At 42.9% G+C, this 16216-nt stretch overlaps 1 protein-coding gene across 2 annotated transcripts in view; it reads right to left on the reverse strand.

Annotated features, from left to right (window-relative positions):
- Positions 1–16216, reverse strand: part of Gpd1l (glycerol-3-phosphate dehydrogenase 1 like) — a 57834-nt gene that overhangs the window by 13781 nt on the left and 27837 nt on the right. For both annotated transcript variants that reach the window (XM_078038230.1, XM_078038231.1), the window contains exons 3-5: positions 10178–10318; positions 8454–8592; positions 1615–1727 (exon numbers count right to left, since the gene is read on the reverse strand). In XM_078038230.1, the coding sequence (XP_077894356.1) occupies positions 1615–1727; positions 8454–8592; positions 10178–10318 (393 nt within the window). The remainder of the gene's footprint in view (positions 1–1614; positions 1728–8453; positions 8593–10177; positions 10319–16216) is intronic.

Raw genomic sequence — 16216 nt, forward strand, 5'->3', positions numbered from 1 at the left:
GGGGGACTATTAAAAACACATAAAAATCCCAAGCAACAAAAATAAACAAAGCATCTGAAGCCAGCATCTTAAATGCCTAACAGGGCCTGCACATAATGGGAAGAATACCCACACATTCATTTAGAAATATGGACGCATTTAGAAATGCGTACGTGTGCTGCCTGGGAGCCCAAGTCTGTAATTGGTTTTAATTTTTTAAATGCTCATTGGATATCATGAGGATGCAGACACACACAATATTCATTCTAGAAAGAAAGGGACGACTTGGAAGCAAGCTGGGCATGATAGTGCACACCTCTAATCCCAGCAACCAGGGAGGCTGAGGCAGGAGAATGGCAAGTTTGAGGCCAGCCTCAGCAACCTGGGGAGACCCATGTGTCCAAAAAATTAAAAAGAAAGAAAAAAATCCTGGAAGGATTGGTGATGTAGCTCGGTGGTAGAGTGACCTCTGGGTTCAATTACCAGTACTACAAGAAAAAGAAAAAAAAGGGGAATCAAATAGGGTTCATACTGAGAACTCTTTTTTTTTTTTCCTTTTTCTTCTGGTATAACCTGAAGTGTTAGCTGACTCCTAGCTGTTTCCTAAGGTCAGGACAGAGAGAGAGATCATGACCTAGGTTTCAAAGGCAGTAGTGGGCTAGTCGGGAGCCCAGGTGTGGACATTTTTTCCTTTACCTCTATTTACTTAAAAATTGTTGTGGACTGAACTCCTGCACTAGGCCCCACAGACCAGGCCAAATTAAAATGGAAATCCTGTTTCACAACAAAAAGGGCTGGAGATGTGTTAAATGCCACATCAAACTGAAACTTGAAGGAGAGAGATCCCAAAACAGACCCATTTTTCTCCCCCCTGAAAATATGAGGAAGCCATCTCTGTTTTAAAACTTACAAAAAAGAAACTTACAGTAACCTGATATTGCTCAACCTAGCTTTTTTCCTATTGTTCTGTGTCCACCTTACAAAAGCCCACTGTTCCACTGCGGCTCTGTGGGAGCACTTACTATTTTGTAGAATATTGTTGGCTGCCCCAGTGCATGACTCAAACATAAGCCCATGGGTCTATCACGGAATTTGTTGTAATTTTTGTCTCTGACACTCCCTAGTCACTGGCCAATTGAGGTTGTTTCTTTAACCGGGATCTTTTCTCTCTCAAGGGCAATGGTAAAACTATTCTCAGGAAAAAAAAAACTTCTCCTCAATAGCAGACTATTTTTTTTTCCTCCTTGGAAAAGAACAACCAGCCAAACCACCAAACCAGTGGAGCCCAGAATTCAGGGGGAGCAAGTTCCGTTTCCTGCTTAAGGTAACAGGCAAAACAGAGGAACGAATGGAATCACCTGCTCCTGGGTGAGACCCCAGGAAAGCCAAAGGGGAATGCGACCAACCCCAAACAACAAAGCATCCCAATTCCCTATATACACAAGTAAAAGCAAACCCTGAATAAGTGAGGAACAGGAACAGCAAAACAGGAAGTTTTATAAACAAGGCTCTCAATTCACCATTCTTCACCGAAGAATGCACAAACACAGAGCCCATTCTTCAGGGTGAGATTCCATAATGCAAACCTGGGCAAATAACTCCTCTCCTTGGGGTGAATGACAAGGCCGACTTTACCTTAAGAGCACCACAAAGTTCAACCGTGTCTGCATCATCAACCACAGTTATTCGGAAGTTGGGGGTTTGCAGAAGTTCTTTGAAGAGAAGGCCATTCTCCATGATTTTGCTGCCTATTGAAAAGTTGGGGAAAAAAATAAATTAGGAACAATCTCTAATCTTCATCTTCACACCCGATAGTGGTTAAAACCCTGTTAATATAAAAGCAACATGTTGATCACAAAACAATTTAGAAAATGCATAGGAGCAGAAATAGAAAATAGACATTCCGTAATTCCCCAGCATCATTTACAATTTGACATACAACTTTAATTTACTGAATGTGAATAGAGTTTTTCTCAAAATTGGGTATGTAGCCGGGCACAGTGGCTCATGTCTGTAATCCCAGTGGATTGGGAAGCTGAGGCAGGAGGATCGTGAGTTCAAAGCCAGCCTCAGCGAAAAAGTGAGGTGCTAAGCAACTCAGTAAAACCTCATCTCTAAATAAAATACAAAATAGGGCTGGGAATGTGGCTCAGTGGTTGAGTGCCCCTGAGCCCAATCCCCAGTACTGTCCCCCAATCCTCCCCCCCCCCAAAAAAATTGGGTTTGAAACATTTATGGGTTTTAAAATCTGCTTTCCCTGCTGGGTATGGTGGCGCATGCCAGAGATTTGGGAGACTGAGGCAGGAGGATCGAAATTTGGAGGACAATCTCAGCAATTTAGAGAAATCTTGTCTCACAACAAAAAGGGCTGGGGATGTAGCTCAGTGGTAAAGCACCCCTGGGTTCAATTCTTAGTATCAAATGAGGGTGCGTGTGTATGTGCGCACACACACACACACAAATGCTTCCCCTAAATTCTGGAAGATGGGAATGCAGTCAAAGAGTACTTGTTTTTGTTCCTGCTATACTCTCTTCCTTTGGGATAGTTCCTGGACTGTGCAGAAAGTTCAGAGATTTTCATATACTTATCTTTATTTACTTGTTTTGGAGACCTATGAGTAAAAAGCAAAACAAAACTAATCTTACACCTAAAGCTTCATGTGAAACCTGTTCTGGCTGGTGGGTTGCAGGTGGGACTCACTAAATCCACCCTCCCCTGGGCTCTGAAATCAGGATCAAAAGACTTGCCAATGAAGTTCTAGTTCCCAAGTCAAAGACTCCACACAGTTGGCAGAAAGCATGCTGAGGACTTGGGCTCTGCCTGCCTCGAGCCAGGAGCCCAGCAGTTCCCAAGCTTGCTTGCACATTATAGTCACCTAGGGATCTTTAATAACTCCAGCACCTAGGCCACATCTTAGACCAATTAAATCACAATCTCTGGAATGGAGCAGGCATCCATAATTTTTGAGGCTCCCTAGATCATTCCAACAGGAAAACAAGTTTGCAAACCTTTGATCTAGCCTCTTCTAGCTTCAGTTTCCTGAAGTAAAAATGCTATGGCACTCTCAGGATGGGGGCGAAGAATCACATATGAAAACTGCCGTGGTTGTAACAACACTCAAAGATCACATAAGATGATTATGGAGTCAGCTGACTTTGCATGGTTATGATTATGCTCTTCTACATAGACAGACAGGGAAACAAAGGCCCAAAGGGGTTTACCAACTTGCCATGGTCACCCAGCTAGTAGGAGACAGCCTAAATTCTAACCCATATGCTGCTTTGGTTCCAGGGCCCAAGCTCCAACTCTATGCTATGCCACATCTGAGGTGTGGGAAGAGGGGAGATGAGCGACAAACATACATCACAATCAGACCTCTACACCTCCAAGGCAGGGAAAAAAAAAAAAAAGCAGGTGTCAAAAAATTAAAGTTACAGTCAGAAGGGATACAATGTAAACATCATCCAGGGGAGGTAGAAACAGAGAGGATGGGATGTAGATGAAATAAGACTGGCCAGGAATCAATCATTCTGAAGATGAGTGATGGCTACATTGGGTTCATGGTATTGTTCTTCCTATCTTTTTTTTTTTAATGTTCCATAATAAAACATTTAAAATGCTGACATCTAATAGATGGAAATCCATTTCCTCTTCTACAGGCATTACAGTTATCGATTATTCAGCCAATTTTGCCTTTTTCATATATTGTCACTGTGCCAGTTTGAGCAAGCTGTCCTTTTCCTCTTTTTGGACAGTCCACCAGGCCTTCTAGATGATTCTGTGCAACACTATTTCATTATGTGGTTGGTAAACCAACACTGGCACCATAGCATATTACCTCCGTACCATGCCTCTCCACCACCTCACCATACACCTCTGCTCAATGGGAGGGATGCTCATGAGCACCACAGATAAGCCCTTCTCAAGCCACTTTCATCCCGCTCTCTGCAGCTGGAAGCCTGAGTTGCGGCTGAGAGCAACCTGAGGAATGGGCAGAAAGAAGTGAGCTCTCTGTATGCCATGCATATGGGCAGGGGCTGTGGGCTCCTCTGTGGCTATGGGTAAAGGTAGCTATCAGAGATGGGCTTGACGTACGGCACCCTCACATTTTCTCAAATGTACATTTTAAAATTTATTATTTTAATTATGAATAAGGAAGCACTAACTTTATTATTATTACCAGTCACATGGTAAGCAGGGACCCAGGCCACCTACACAGTACAGGCAGCACCCAAGAGCCATGTGAGGGGCTGCCCCCAAATTGAACATAAACCAAAAGACAGGAAAATCCTCGGTCACACCAAGTTGTAGAGATCATCCACTGATTTAATAAAACTCCCTCCAAACCCTCATTTCTGCCTACCATTTCAGGTTTGTTTGCTGGGAAGTTCCTGTTTCCTGGAAATTTCCTGGATATATTCCTGGGCCTGATACATAATAGGCTTTGAAAAACCTTTGTGGAATGAGAAGTCTCAAATTTTAAAGGTAAACCCCCCAAGAGCAAAGGGAGCTCTTACCACAAGGGGGCACCATCACTCACCATGACAGAACATCTAAAAGACCCTCAAAATTGGGCCATTTGTCTTCTTCCTGACAGAAGACACAGTGGGTCAAGATTTCTGAATCTACCATATTTAAAAATTAGCTGGCACCAAAGGTCATCAAGAAAGGATATCTGGAGAATCACAGTGCAATTATCAGATACGTGGAAGTCACTGTTGATATGATACTATCTAATCCATATTCAAGTCTCACCAACCACTCAGTGCTTTTTCTTTTTTTCTTTTGGTACCAGGAGTTGAACCTAGAGGCACTTAACCACTGAGCCACATCCTCCCTTCTTTATGTTTTATTTTGAGGCAGGGTCTCGCTGAGTAGCTTAGGGCCTCACTTAATTGCTGGGGCTGGCTTTGAATGGATGATCCTCCTGCCTCAGCCTCCTGGGCTGCTGGGATTACAGGTGTGTGCCACCGCACCCAGTGCTGTCTTTTTATTTTTTTAATTTAAATATTTATTTTTTAGTTGTAGTTGGACACAATACCTTTATCTAATTTATTTTTATGTGGTGCTGAGGATCAAACCCAGGGCCTCACACATACTAGGTGAACGCTCTACCACTGAGCCACAACCCCAGCCCCACCAGTGCTAATTTTTACAGCAACCATCCCTCCCAGCCCAGGGTCCCACTCAGGATCCTGCACTGCAGCTAGTGGTTGTCATGGCTCTCTAGTGTCTTAATCTGGGACACTCCATTAGCTCTTCGTTGTCTTTGATGACACTGACATTTTAAAAATTAATTAATTAATTTTAATTAGGTATATATGAAAGCAGAATGCATTTTAATTCATTGTACAAAATTGTACTAAACTTTTCATTTCTCTGGTTGTACATGGTGTAGCATCACACCATATGTACAGCCATACATGGACCTCGAATAACAATGTCCACCTCATCACCATCTTTCCTGCTCCCATGTCCCACCATCCCTCCCTTTTGCCCAAAATTCCTCCATTTTTCCCATCCCCACCCCACCCCCCATTATAGATTAGCATCCACTTATCAGAAAGAGCATTCAGCCTTTGGTTTTGGGGATTGGCTTACTTTGCTTAGCATGATATTCTCCATCCATTTACCTGAAATATTGACATTATTTTTATACCTTTATTTATTTATTTTCTGTGGTCCTGAGGATCGAACCCAGTGCCTCACACGTGCTAGGCAAGCACTCTGCCACTGAGCTACAGTCCCAGTCTCGACACTGACATTTTGAACAGTGTGGGCTGGTTGTTTTGTAACTCATCACTTACTTTGGGCTTGTCTGATATTTCCTCATCTTAAAATCTAGGTTATATAAAGCAATTTTTAAAATATCACCTTCCTGTTCTACCTCACTTCCAACGTTTTGCTTAGCTGAGCTCAGACTGGTTGGTAACTGGGTCACTAGTGTCAGGCACAGTCTAACCCGCAGAGAAGACAGAAGCCTTAGGCAAATAAAAAACAAAGGCAAAGAGATGTGACTTCTGAGCATTTGTCTGTCTTGACAAACCAAAAGGCCTCATGCACCCAGCCAGAAACTTTCCTCCAGCTGACAGGGGGAGCTGGGGAAGGTGAACATCCTGCCAAAATATGCAGGTGGATACAAGGTTTAAATCAGGGACAGTAAATGAATTCCCAGGCTTATAGGAAAATCGAATAATCAGTCATTTCCAACCAACTGGGAAAGGTTTATTGGCAAATAGGATTGAGTTGGAACAGCCAGTTTTCTTTTTTTTGGGGGAAAAAAGTAATTACATCATTTCACAGGCTATATTAAATTTGCAGATGGATAATAGAATTAACTACGAAAGAATAAACCACACCTACATATACTAGTTAAGTATATGGACAGTGAATTATACTAGTAGGTAGGTACTAGTGTACATGTATAAATAAATTATTTTCTGGAAGGGTTATTTAGAAACTGCTAAGTAATTCCCTTTGGGAAGAGGGTGTTTGATGGGAAATTAAAATCTTAGTTCTTATTTTCCATTTTCTCATACTGTTTGAATTTTTCTTTTTTTTTTTTTTTAAACCTGTGTCTATATACCTACACAGGTAAACAGACCATTCTTGGCTTCTTCTGTTGGGGTTTAGAAAATGATACCCCCAAACTACACCATTTTGGACTTAAAAGTTAAGAGACCTGGGGATCAATGACACAGGGAAGGGCTTCCCTAAATTCCCTCATCAATCCAAAGACAGGATCTGCCAAAGAGGAACACAGTTGCTTTCAAATCTCCTTACTGAAATGCCATTAACCACGGAAGATTAAGCTTATATCACAGAGGAGGAGACAGAAAATCAAACTCTACACCCACAGCCCAGGGGAACTTTATCCCAGGCCTCTGTTGGTTCTCTGGGCTCAGTCTCTCCCCTAAAAATCACCTACTCCCCCTCTAAAATTGGGACACCACCCTCCTCCCCTACAAAGAGGGTATTTAAGCCTCAACCATCTGGCCCTTCTTTTGAGTTTTATATTTTGTCTGTGCTGTTCAATGCACCCACATCCTTTTTCTTATGTTAATTTATTGCTAGTATGTTTCAACAGACTAGATTAGCAAACCTACAGAGGGAAAGTTTCAATTTCCCTGAACTTCTTCATCTGTTCAGTTACCTCTGCTCTTCAAAAAATGTTGCTCAAAAAACTTTTAAATATCCAAATATGAAATTGTTGATGAAATATGATGTGGCTATGAAGATTTATATTAACAGGCTTTAAAAAACTGTATATTAAGTGAATAAAGCAATTATAAAACAGTATATGACTTAACGATAAACTAATAGTTTGCATGAGTAGAAAAAATAAGTACCTATATTTTAAAAAATAAAGGTGCCGGGGGCGGTGGTGCACTCCTATAATACAAGCAGCTCGGGAGGTTGAGGCAGGAGGATCGCGAGTTCAAAGCCAGCCTCAGCAAAATCAAGGTGCTAAGCAACTCAGTGAGACCCTGTCTCTAAATAAAATACAAAATAGGGCTGGGGATGTGGCTCAGTGGTCGAGTGCCCCCGAGTTCAATCTCTAGTACTCCCACCATGCCCACCAAAAAATAAAAGGGAAAATGCCACGAAACTGTAATTGCCCTACCTCTGAACACATGTGAGAATCTAAAGCTACACTTTCCCAATGCCCCATCTCATTCAAGAGAGCCCAGCCTCACTCACACAGGCTTCCTTTTCTCATGAATCACATTACTAGTGCATCTGACAAGGGTAGAAGCAAGTTCTGTGGTGGCAGGTAAAAATTGAACCTTTATAAGCAAAGCTTCTAAAAATACAATAATATTACTGTTCCAACAATGAATCCTTTAATATGGCCCACAGGCCACAGGCGCATGAGATCCCCCAAAGCCCTCTCTAAAGGAAATGAGAACTTTCACACCACAGTGTGAATAATAATGTCGCCACTTCCTAATGTGTAAGAATAGAAAAAGCTCACTATTTCAGGATATAGGAGACCCAAATTTGTGCCTGGGTTCTATACTAGCATGTGACCTTGGGACAGGTTAACTTATTCTCTGAGACTTGGCTTATTCACCTGGAAATGAGGACCATTCCCAATTTGTTACTGTTGTTATTCTTATTGGAATCAGCGAGGACCCAGATACTAGCATTTGTGGGCAATGAAACAACTGGGTTTCAAAGGCCCAAGAGATCTCCACCATGATGGTAGCCATCTGCTTCTTGGTACCAATAATCTTTCATTTCTTCGTCTAAACTTTGGGGTCACATGGCCTGACATACCTTCTGGAAGTTGTTGAAAGACTTTCAGTTCTACAGAATGTCTTCCTTCCATTAAACCCCCCTCCACTGAATGTCCAGCATAGAGATAAGAGGGGCAGAGAAGAGTCCACTATAGAAAACACCAGAAGTGGAAATGGACATGCTCAAGCACCAAATGCCTGGCTCCTGGGGCCCTTCCTCGGGCAGCCCTTACCAATGGTGGTCTCACAGAACTTCTCCGCAGCCACCTCGCTGGCAATGTTGGCGCCCATCAGCACACTGATGTCAATGCCCATCTTCTCCCGGATGATGTCAGAAATGAGTTTCAGTCCCTCGGGGCCCTCGTCTATGCCCTACGAGGATGTCGAGAAGTTAGTAGGGAAAACACCAAATCAAAGAGGCTTGAGTCACTGCTTTATAAATCATCTAGATTTAGATTACCAATGGTATGCACGACCTGAAAAATCTCTCTTAATTACAAGGGAAAATGTACCGACTGCATCCGTACTGCTTAAAGAATAGTAAGCTGAAGGGAGTAACACGAACCTGTCTCCACCACTCAGGTTAAGAAATAGATGATGATCAACTCCAAGCATCACAAAAAAAAAAGAATAGAACATGACCAAAAATCCCAGAAGTCCCCTGTGTCTCTGCCTTCACCCTCCCCTCCCCTAGACTGAACAACTACCCTGAATGTAGTAGGCATTGCCCTTGCTTTTCCTCATTACTTTGTCACACATAGCTGCCCTAAGCAATTTTAAGCCCTTATGCCTCCTTTCAAAAGTCTATATAAATGGAATTGCACGGTTCACCTGGGATATGCTGTTTTGTGCTACATTCTTATTTTAGAGATTTACCCAGGTGGCTACATGAAGGTTCTGGTTCAGTTCTTGTTCACTGCTACATAGTATTCCAAAATGAATAGTTCACAATTCATTTATCCACTCTATTGCTGATTGACATGTGGGCTATTCCAGTTTACTTTCATAAACATTCACCTATGAACATTCTGGTACAGTCGCTTTAGGGAGTTCATGACTTTTTAAAAAATGTCCTGGACTCCACCTCTAGTGGTGTGGTGGAAATTTACAAGCTCATCTTTAAAATTTCCCATGCATAAAAACAAAATATATAAGATTACCTAGGAAGCCAATCATATTAAGATAGTTTTCAAAATTTTTTGTGAAACTCCAAATTTGTGATCAAGTAATATATGCACTGTTTTATGAACGTACCTAGAAAAAGATGTCATGACAGGGCTCATAATTATGATTATAATTTTCAAGAAGCAACAAGCATAAATGGCATCTAGAGAGATTTAAAACTGTTGTAAAGTGATGTGATATGAAAGCCCCTTCAACGGACAACAGGATCATAGGTCCTGCGAACATATTGTTATTGAAACACTGGCTGTGTTTCTAAATGTCCATTTCAGTTAGAGGTTAAAGTGAATAAAAATACAAGGTTTTCTTTCCACCATTAAATGCACGAAGCTCTGAGGGTGGTTTGAGAATTTCTGGTTTAAAAAAAAAAAAAACACCTTCTTTAGGACATATACCCAGGAATGGTATTTCCCATTCAATTCAATTTCCCAGCTAATGCAAAGTGGTGACTCCAAGATGCAGGTGGAGCCCCAGAGTGGGCTACAGGTTGACAGCAGGGCTCATCAGGGCAGCCATCCTCATGTCACTCCGCTGCTCACCTGCTACCATAGAAAAGCAGCCTTGCGCTTGAAGTTGGCCTAAACTAGGCTTCGGACGTTTGCTTTATTTTTTAAAATCACCTTTTTAGGCATCTTTTAAAATGCAAACAAAAAAACTAAAAACTGCCACCACCCTCCCTCCAGCTCCACATCTCAAGCACATCAAAGAGGGAAAGGGACCTTCTGGGAACCAATGTCTAGCAGCGAGTTTCCTGCCCGGTGTGCTCACCAGTTACCTTGATGAGGGTGATCCCCAGGGCTTTCTTGGGTACTCTGCCAGTGATCTCATCGCAGATCTTGTGAATGAACTGGTGGGGGATGACAAACACCAGCAGGTCTGCATCCTGCACGGCCTCGCTGAGATTGGAGACGGCGACCTGCAGCCATGAGGAGGAACAGTTACTCCTCTGCCTACCCAGCAAGATTTCTTTCCCTATTCCTTTAGCAGATATGGAGGACTGAGACATTGCCTTTCTTTCTAGGAAAAGTGCCCCTAAATTTCCTTTTAAAAGCTGCTTGTCACATTTTATTTTATCTTATTTTATTTATTTATTTTTATTTTATTTTTTATTTATTTATTGGCGATTGTACTCATAGATGCAGTACTACCAAGCTACACCCCCAGCCCTCTTTTTATTTTTTGAGACAAGGTCTTGCAAAGTTTCCCAGGCTGGCTTTGAACTTGTGATCCTCGTGCCTCAGCCTCCCGAGTCACAGGGATTACAGGGACTTGCCTAGCTGCTGCTTAAATCTTATTTTATTTATTTATTTATTTTAAAGAGAGAGAGATTTTTTAATATTTATTTTTTAGTTATCAGCGGACACAACATCTTTGTATGTGGTACTGAGGATCGAACCCTGGCCGCACCCATGCCAGGGAAGCGTGCTACCGCTTGAGCCACATCCCCAGCCCAGCCCGCTGCTTGCATTTTAATGTGACAGTTTGGTGAATTTGGCCCCTCCCTCACTCCAGGGAGGGTCCTAACCCTTGGTCAAGCCAATCAAACAGAGGCAACAAGAATCCAGCAGATGCTTGCTGGGACTGGTGGGGAAGAGCTGCTTCCTTCCTCTTCTGAGCTGGCTCAGGGTCTTTTCCTGGAACAGTGTGGGATGCTGTTGTGAAGAGTGGAATGAATGCAATCATTTTAGAAATAGGAGAACCCAGGCCAAGAGGCTCCCAGGGGGATGAAGGCAACTCTGTGGAAGGCAGAGGAGAAAACAGGGCCTCGCTGGTATTTTTTTAAGCCAATGCACCTGAAACCAGCCCTACCTGGATTTTTTTTAGTTGCAAGAACCCAAACATTCTGTCTTAGCTTAAGCTGGTTTGAACAGCAACATAAAGGATCATTGCCCACAGAGCTCATTACAGCCCAAGGCTTAGCACTTTAAGCTTTCCTGGCTTGCTCACAGGCAGGGAAGGCCTTTCTTCTTCAAAGGCGTTATCCAGACTGGTAATTTAGGCTGGGCAGCCACAAGTGACCAGGACTGATTACCAATGCTGGGGTTCAGAAAATGATCCCCACCAAGTGAAGGTCATAGCAGCAGCCTCAAAAGCAAAGTTTTTCCCTGATCTTTCCCTTTGTATCTCACCTTTCATCTCACCACCCATCCCCAGGCAAGCCAAGAAAACTAGAATTTCTTTTCACCCAGATTACCTAGTGTGAACTGGTACCCCAGGAGACTGAGGCTAGAGGAGGATCTCTGGAGCCCAGGAGTTCAGAGTCAGCCTGGGCAATATGGTGAGACCCTGACTCTTAAAAACAAAACAAAACAAAACAACAACAAGCCTCTTCCCCAAAGCCAGTCAAAGAAACCAGAATCCCTTTTCCCCAAAGTCATTCATAAGACCTTAAAAATACTACTCTAGCTCCCCGCTCCTTGCTGGACAGGAAGAAATTCTTTGACTTACCTTATGACAGTAGGTCATAAAAGACCCCATACCAGAAAGGAAGAAATGCTACACAGAGGCCAAGAAGAGTTGGAATAGTCAGGTCTGGCTGGATCTCATGCTCTCTCATTATTAGACTGCACCCCCCTTTTTTGGCCCAATCTTCTCCACCACCCAGGACTGGAGAACAAACCCAGGGGCACTCAACCATTTTTATTTTGAGGCAGGGTTTTGCTAAGTTGACCAAGCTGGCCTTAAATTTGTGATCCTCCTGCCTCAGCCTCCTGAGTAGCTAGGATTACAGGTGTGCACCCTGGTACCCAGCTCCTATCATATGGACATGACTGTCCATGCTTTACTGAACTTAAGATTGAGAATGCATAGTTTACCATGGCAGTTCTGGTCTTCAACCTAAAAGGTCTGTGTCATATAAAATGATACAGAATAGATTTGTTACACTTTTCTCTTGTTAGCCTGTCTAATGTTACAGGGGTGTCAGCCATGACTCTCCATGGTGAGCAGGAAAAGGGTCACCTCTCTTCCTGTCCCTACAGCAGCAATCCATCTGCTTTTATCAGTTCCCTTGTACCGGGAGTTTCTACTCCTACCACAAAGCTCATGCCCTTGCCTGTACCCCTCCACAGCCTCTGCCATGAGTCTGATTCCTCATTTCCCCTTGAGTTACTACCCTTGGTTAGGTGGAGGTTTATGCTCCCTACTCTTGCTTTTCATTGCTGAGAGCCATTGCCAAGTAGGAATGATGCATCAAAATTTCCTTGCCAGCGTACCCCATGTTGCTTAGAGGAAGGACTCGTGGAAATGCACATTTGGAGTGACATTGCATGTATGTTTGAGAAAGGTGACCCTGCTCGAGGACCAGGGTGGATCCGGATTTAAGGAGGATCCTAGGGGCTGGGGATGTGGCTCAAGCGGTAGCGTGCTCGCCTGGCATGCGTGCGGCCCAGGTTCGATCCTCAGCACCACATACAAACAAAGATGTTGTGTCCGCCGAAAACTAAAAAAAATAAATATTAAAAAAAAAAAAAAAAAAAAAAAAAAAAAAAAAAAAAAAGGAGGATCCTATTGGATTAGGGCGGATCAGGTTTTAGGGAATATCCCGCTCCTTGGGTTTAGGGAGTTCCCGGTTTAGAACAATCTGGGTTTAGGGCAGTTCCAGGTTTAAGGTTATTCCTGCTGGGAATAGGGCGTATCCTGCTGCCTGAGTTCCTGTTGAGTTCTAGTGGAATTCAGAAAGTATTTGGGATTCAAAGCCTGGCGGAGAATTTTTCCCCAGAACATGTTTGTAGAGGGCCGTGTGAGTTCGGGAATAAAGAACTGCTGTGAGTGGCTCGTGATCTTGTGCCCAGCCAGACTGCGGCATTTCATATGGAACCTGATGGTCTGAATTTTAACTAAACATTCCTACTTCTCTAGACCTACTGTTTCTTTAACTTCCCATCCTCCTCTAACACACACACAACCCTCCCTTTCCTCCTTTTGGGGGTGTTTTCAACATGGTAAAATGGAAAAGCCCCCATCAAAGAGAAAGGAGGTAGGTTAGAAGTTGAGTCACATGCCTGCAATCGATCAGCTGTGTAACCTCTGGCAATGACTTAGCTCCACTGACCTTGCTTACTTCCTACGTAAAATAGGGATAGGAATTCCCTTTGCCACCTACTTCAAAATAGGTTATATAAATGACAGTGTTTTAAAACTACAAAGACCTGAACAAACAAAAGGGATCCGTTAGGCTGGGCATGGTGGTGCACACCTGCAATCCCAGCAGCTTGGGAGGCTAAGGCAGTGGGGTTTGCAAGTTCGAGGTCAGCCTCAGCATCTTAGTGAGACCCTGTCTCAAAATAAAAAAAATTTTTAAAAAGAGCTGGAGAGGTGGCTCAGTAGTAGAGTGCCTCTGGGTTCAATCCCTCGTACTACAAAAAAAGAAAGAAAGAGAAAGAGAGAGAGAGATATCATTGATCAGAAAAATGTGCTTGCCTCCTATAAATCTGCAACTTTTAAGAAGTCAGCCTGTTCCCATACCCCTTGTTCAAAAATTTTCTCAAGGAAGCTGCCAGCGATCAGGATTTCCTCCTCTTTTATTTCCCTCTTAAATAAATCAAATATGAACCTGCGGGAGGAAGAACCTTCAGGACAATACAACTGGGGCTCAGCAGCATGTGAAGATGTCCTTCTGTTCCCCTTGGTGGGACAATTGGGGTTGAACCTATAGAAGCCATAAGCAATACAACAACACAAGCTGGGTTTGTGTGGCCTGCCCGGGGCACTCACACAACACTATTGTTCTCCTCACAGCCTCACAACCAGCGCTCTTCAGCTAACAAAGTAGTTTGAATCTCATCTTTCAGAATAAAATCTATTACTAGGCCTGCCTCCTGCCTCCTGCTCTGAACATCCTCAAGCTGCTGCTTTAGAAAAGCTGACTGAGTTGGTGAGCCTCCTGCCAAAAATTTTCCTAAGGAGGTCCATTGTTAAAGACCCTGAAATATATTAGGAGAGACAACCCAGAAGCACAGAGCTTGCCTGTCAGTGGCAAGCAGGACAAATACATCAGAACAAAGGCATCAGAGCTGGTTGTTTAACGCCCGGATTTTCAGGAGTCCAGTGCTCTCCATACAAGTTAATGAAAACACAACTATGGGGCTGAGGCTGGGGCTCAGTGGTAGAGCGCTTGCCTTGCATGTATGAGGCACTGGGTTTGATCCTCAGCACCACATAAAAATAAAGACATTGTGTGTCCATCTACAACTAGAAAGATATTTAAAAAAAAAAAACTATGAACAAAAATCACTGAAAACAAACTGGGCACAGTGGTACACACCTATAATCCCAGCTACTTGGGAGGCTGAAGCAGGAGGATCATGAGTTCAAGGGCAGCCTCAGCAACGAAGCCAGGTCCTAAGTAACTTTGTAAGACCCTATCTCAAAATAAGAAATAAAAAGGGCTGGGGGAATGTAGCTCAGTGGTAAAGCAACCCTGAGTTCAATCCTGGGTATTAAAAAAAAAAAAAAAAAAAGAAAAAGAAAAAGAAAGGGCTGGGTGTAATGAAATGCCCCTTGGTTCAATCTCTAGTTTAAAAAAATAATAATAATGGAAAACAAACTGATAAAGTCTGTGCGGACAAATCTGACATTTCTTTTATATCCTCTGGAGGAGTTACACTGTGCATTGTGTGCTCAATAAGCTCCTACGCATTGTCAACATGTTATGTGCAGCTACCAGAGCCATACCCGCTTCTTATCCTAGCAGATGAACCTTCTGAGCCTCCCTTGATGCTATTTTATGGACTTTAACGCTAACTGAGATTAAAAGCCTCTCCATTCATTTATAACTATAAACAGATACACTGGATCAAATTTGGGGGTGGGGACAGGGGAGTATATGTAGAAAAAATAAGAACTATTTGCAATCCCAGAAACTAGAAATAATCACCATCAATATTTTGGTACATTTCTGTCCAGGGCTTTCTGAACCTATGGAAATATCTGACAATGGTTGGGTGCCATGGCACACGCTGGTAATCCCCAGCGGCTCCAGAGGCTGAGACAGGAGGATCGCAAGTTCAAAGCCAGCCTCCGTAATGGTGAGGTGCTAAGTAATTTATTGAGACTCTGTCTCTAAATAAAATACAAAAAAGGGCTGAGATGTGGCTCAGTGGTTAAGTGCCCTTGAGCGCAATCCCCAGTTGTCCCCCCCACACCCGCAACCAAAGAAAGAAAGAAATATCTGAAATGTAGAAGTGAAGTGATAGCCTGACATATTTTTAAATATAGTATTATGAGATTTCTGCTATCATTCAAATGAACATTTTCCCCCCAAATCCATGAACCTTCTCATATCAGTATGATCATAATGATAATACTGATAATCCAAAGAAGAGATACCAACACTGTCATCATTTTTTATCTGATCTCTTGGAACCATTAAAATTATTTCGAGCTCAAGTCTGTATGAATCTACCTGCAGACACAGTTTTGAAAACTAACAAAAGTGGCACACAGTTAAGATAGTCTGACTGCTGTGGACTAGGTGGCCCGGATCTGTCACCAGTTTGCTGACTGGACACAAGAACAAACTCACCCACATCCTCTGGGAAACAGGTATTCAGATTGAACACGGTACTGTGAGTCAAACAGAGCACAGTAGTGCCTGGGGCATGGCGGAGGCTCAAAATACTGTCATTTCCTTCTGTTCTCCTAACCTCACTTTCAGCTAGACCTCAGGTAAAATTCATGTCCTCAGCTCTACATGCAGAAAATTGATCCTTGGGCACAGGCAACTTCATCTGATGGTTTTTATAATAACATGCCACTGTTGGTAAGTGAGGCTGGTTCTGGAAAAACAGCTATAAGCCACCTGGATTCCGCA

This window comes from Ictidomys tridecemlineatus, chromosome 2 (assembly GCF_052094955.1).
Source record: "Ictidomys tridecemlineatus isolate mIctTri1 chromosome 2, mIctTri1.hap1, whole genome shotgun sequence".
NCBI lineage: Eukaryota > Metazoa > Chordata > Mammalia > Rodentia > Sciuridae > Ictidomys > Ictidomys tridecemlineatus.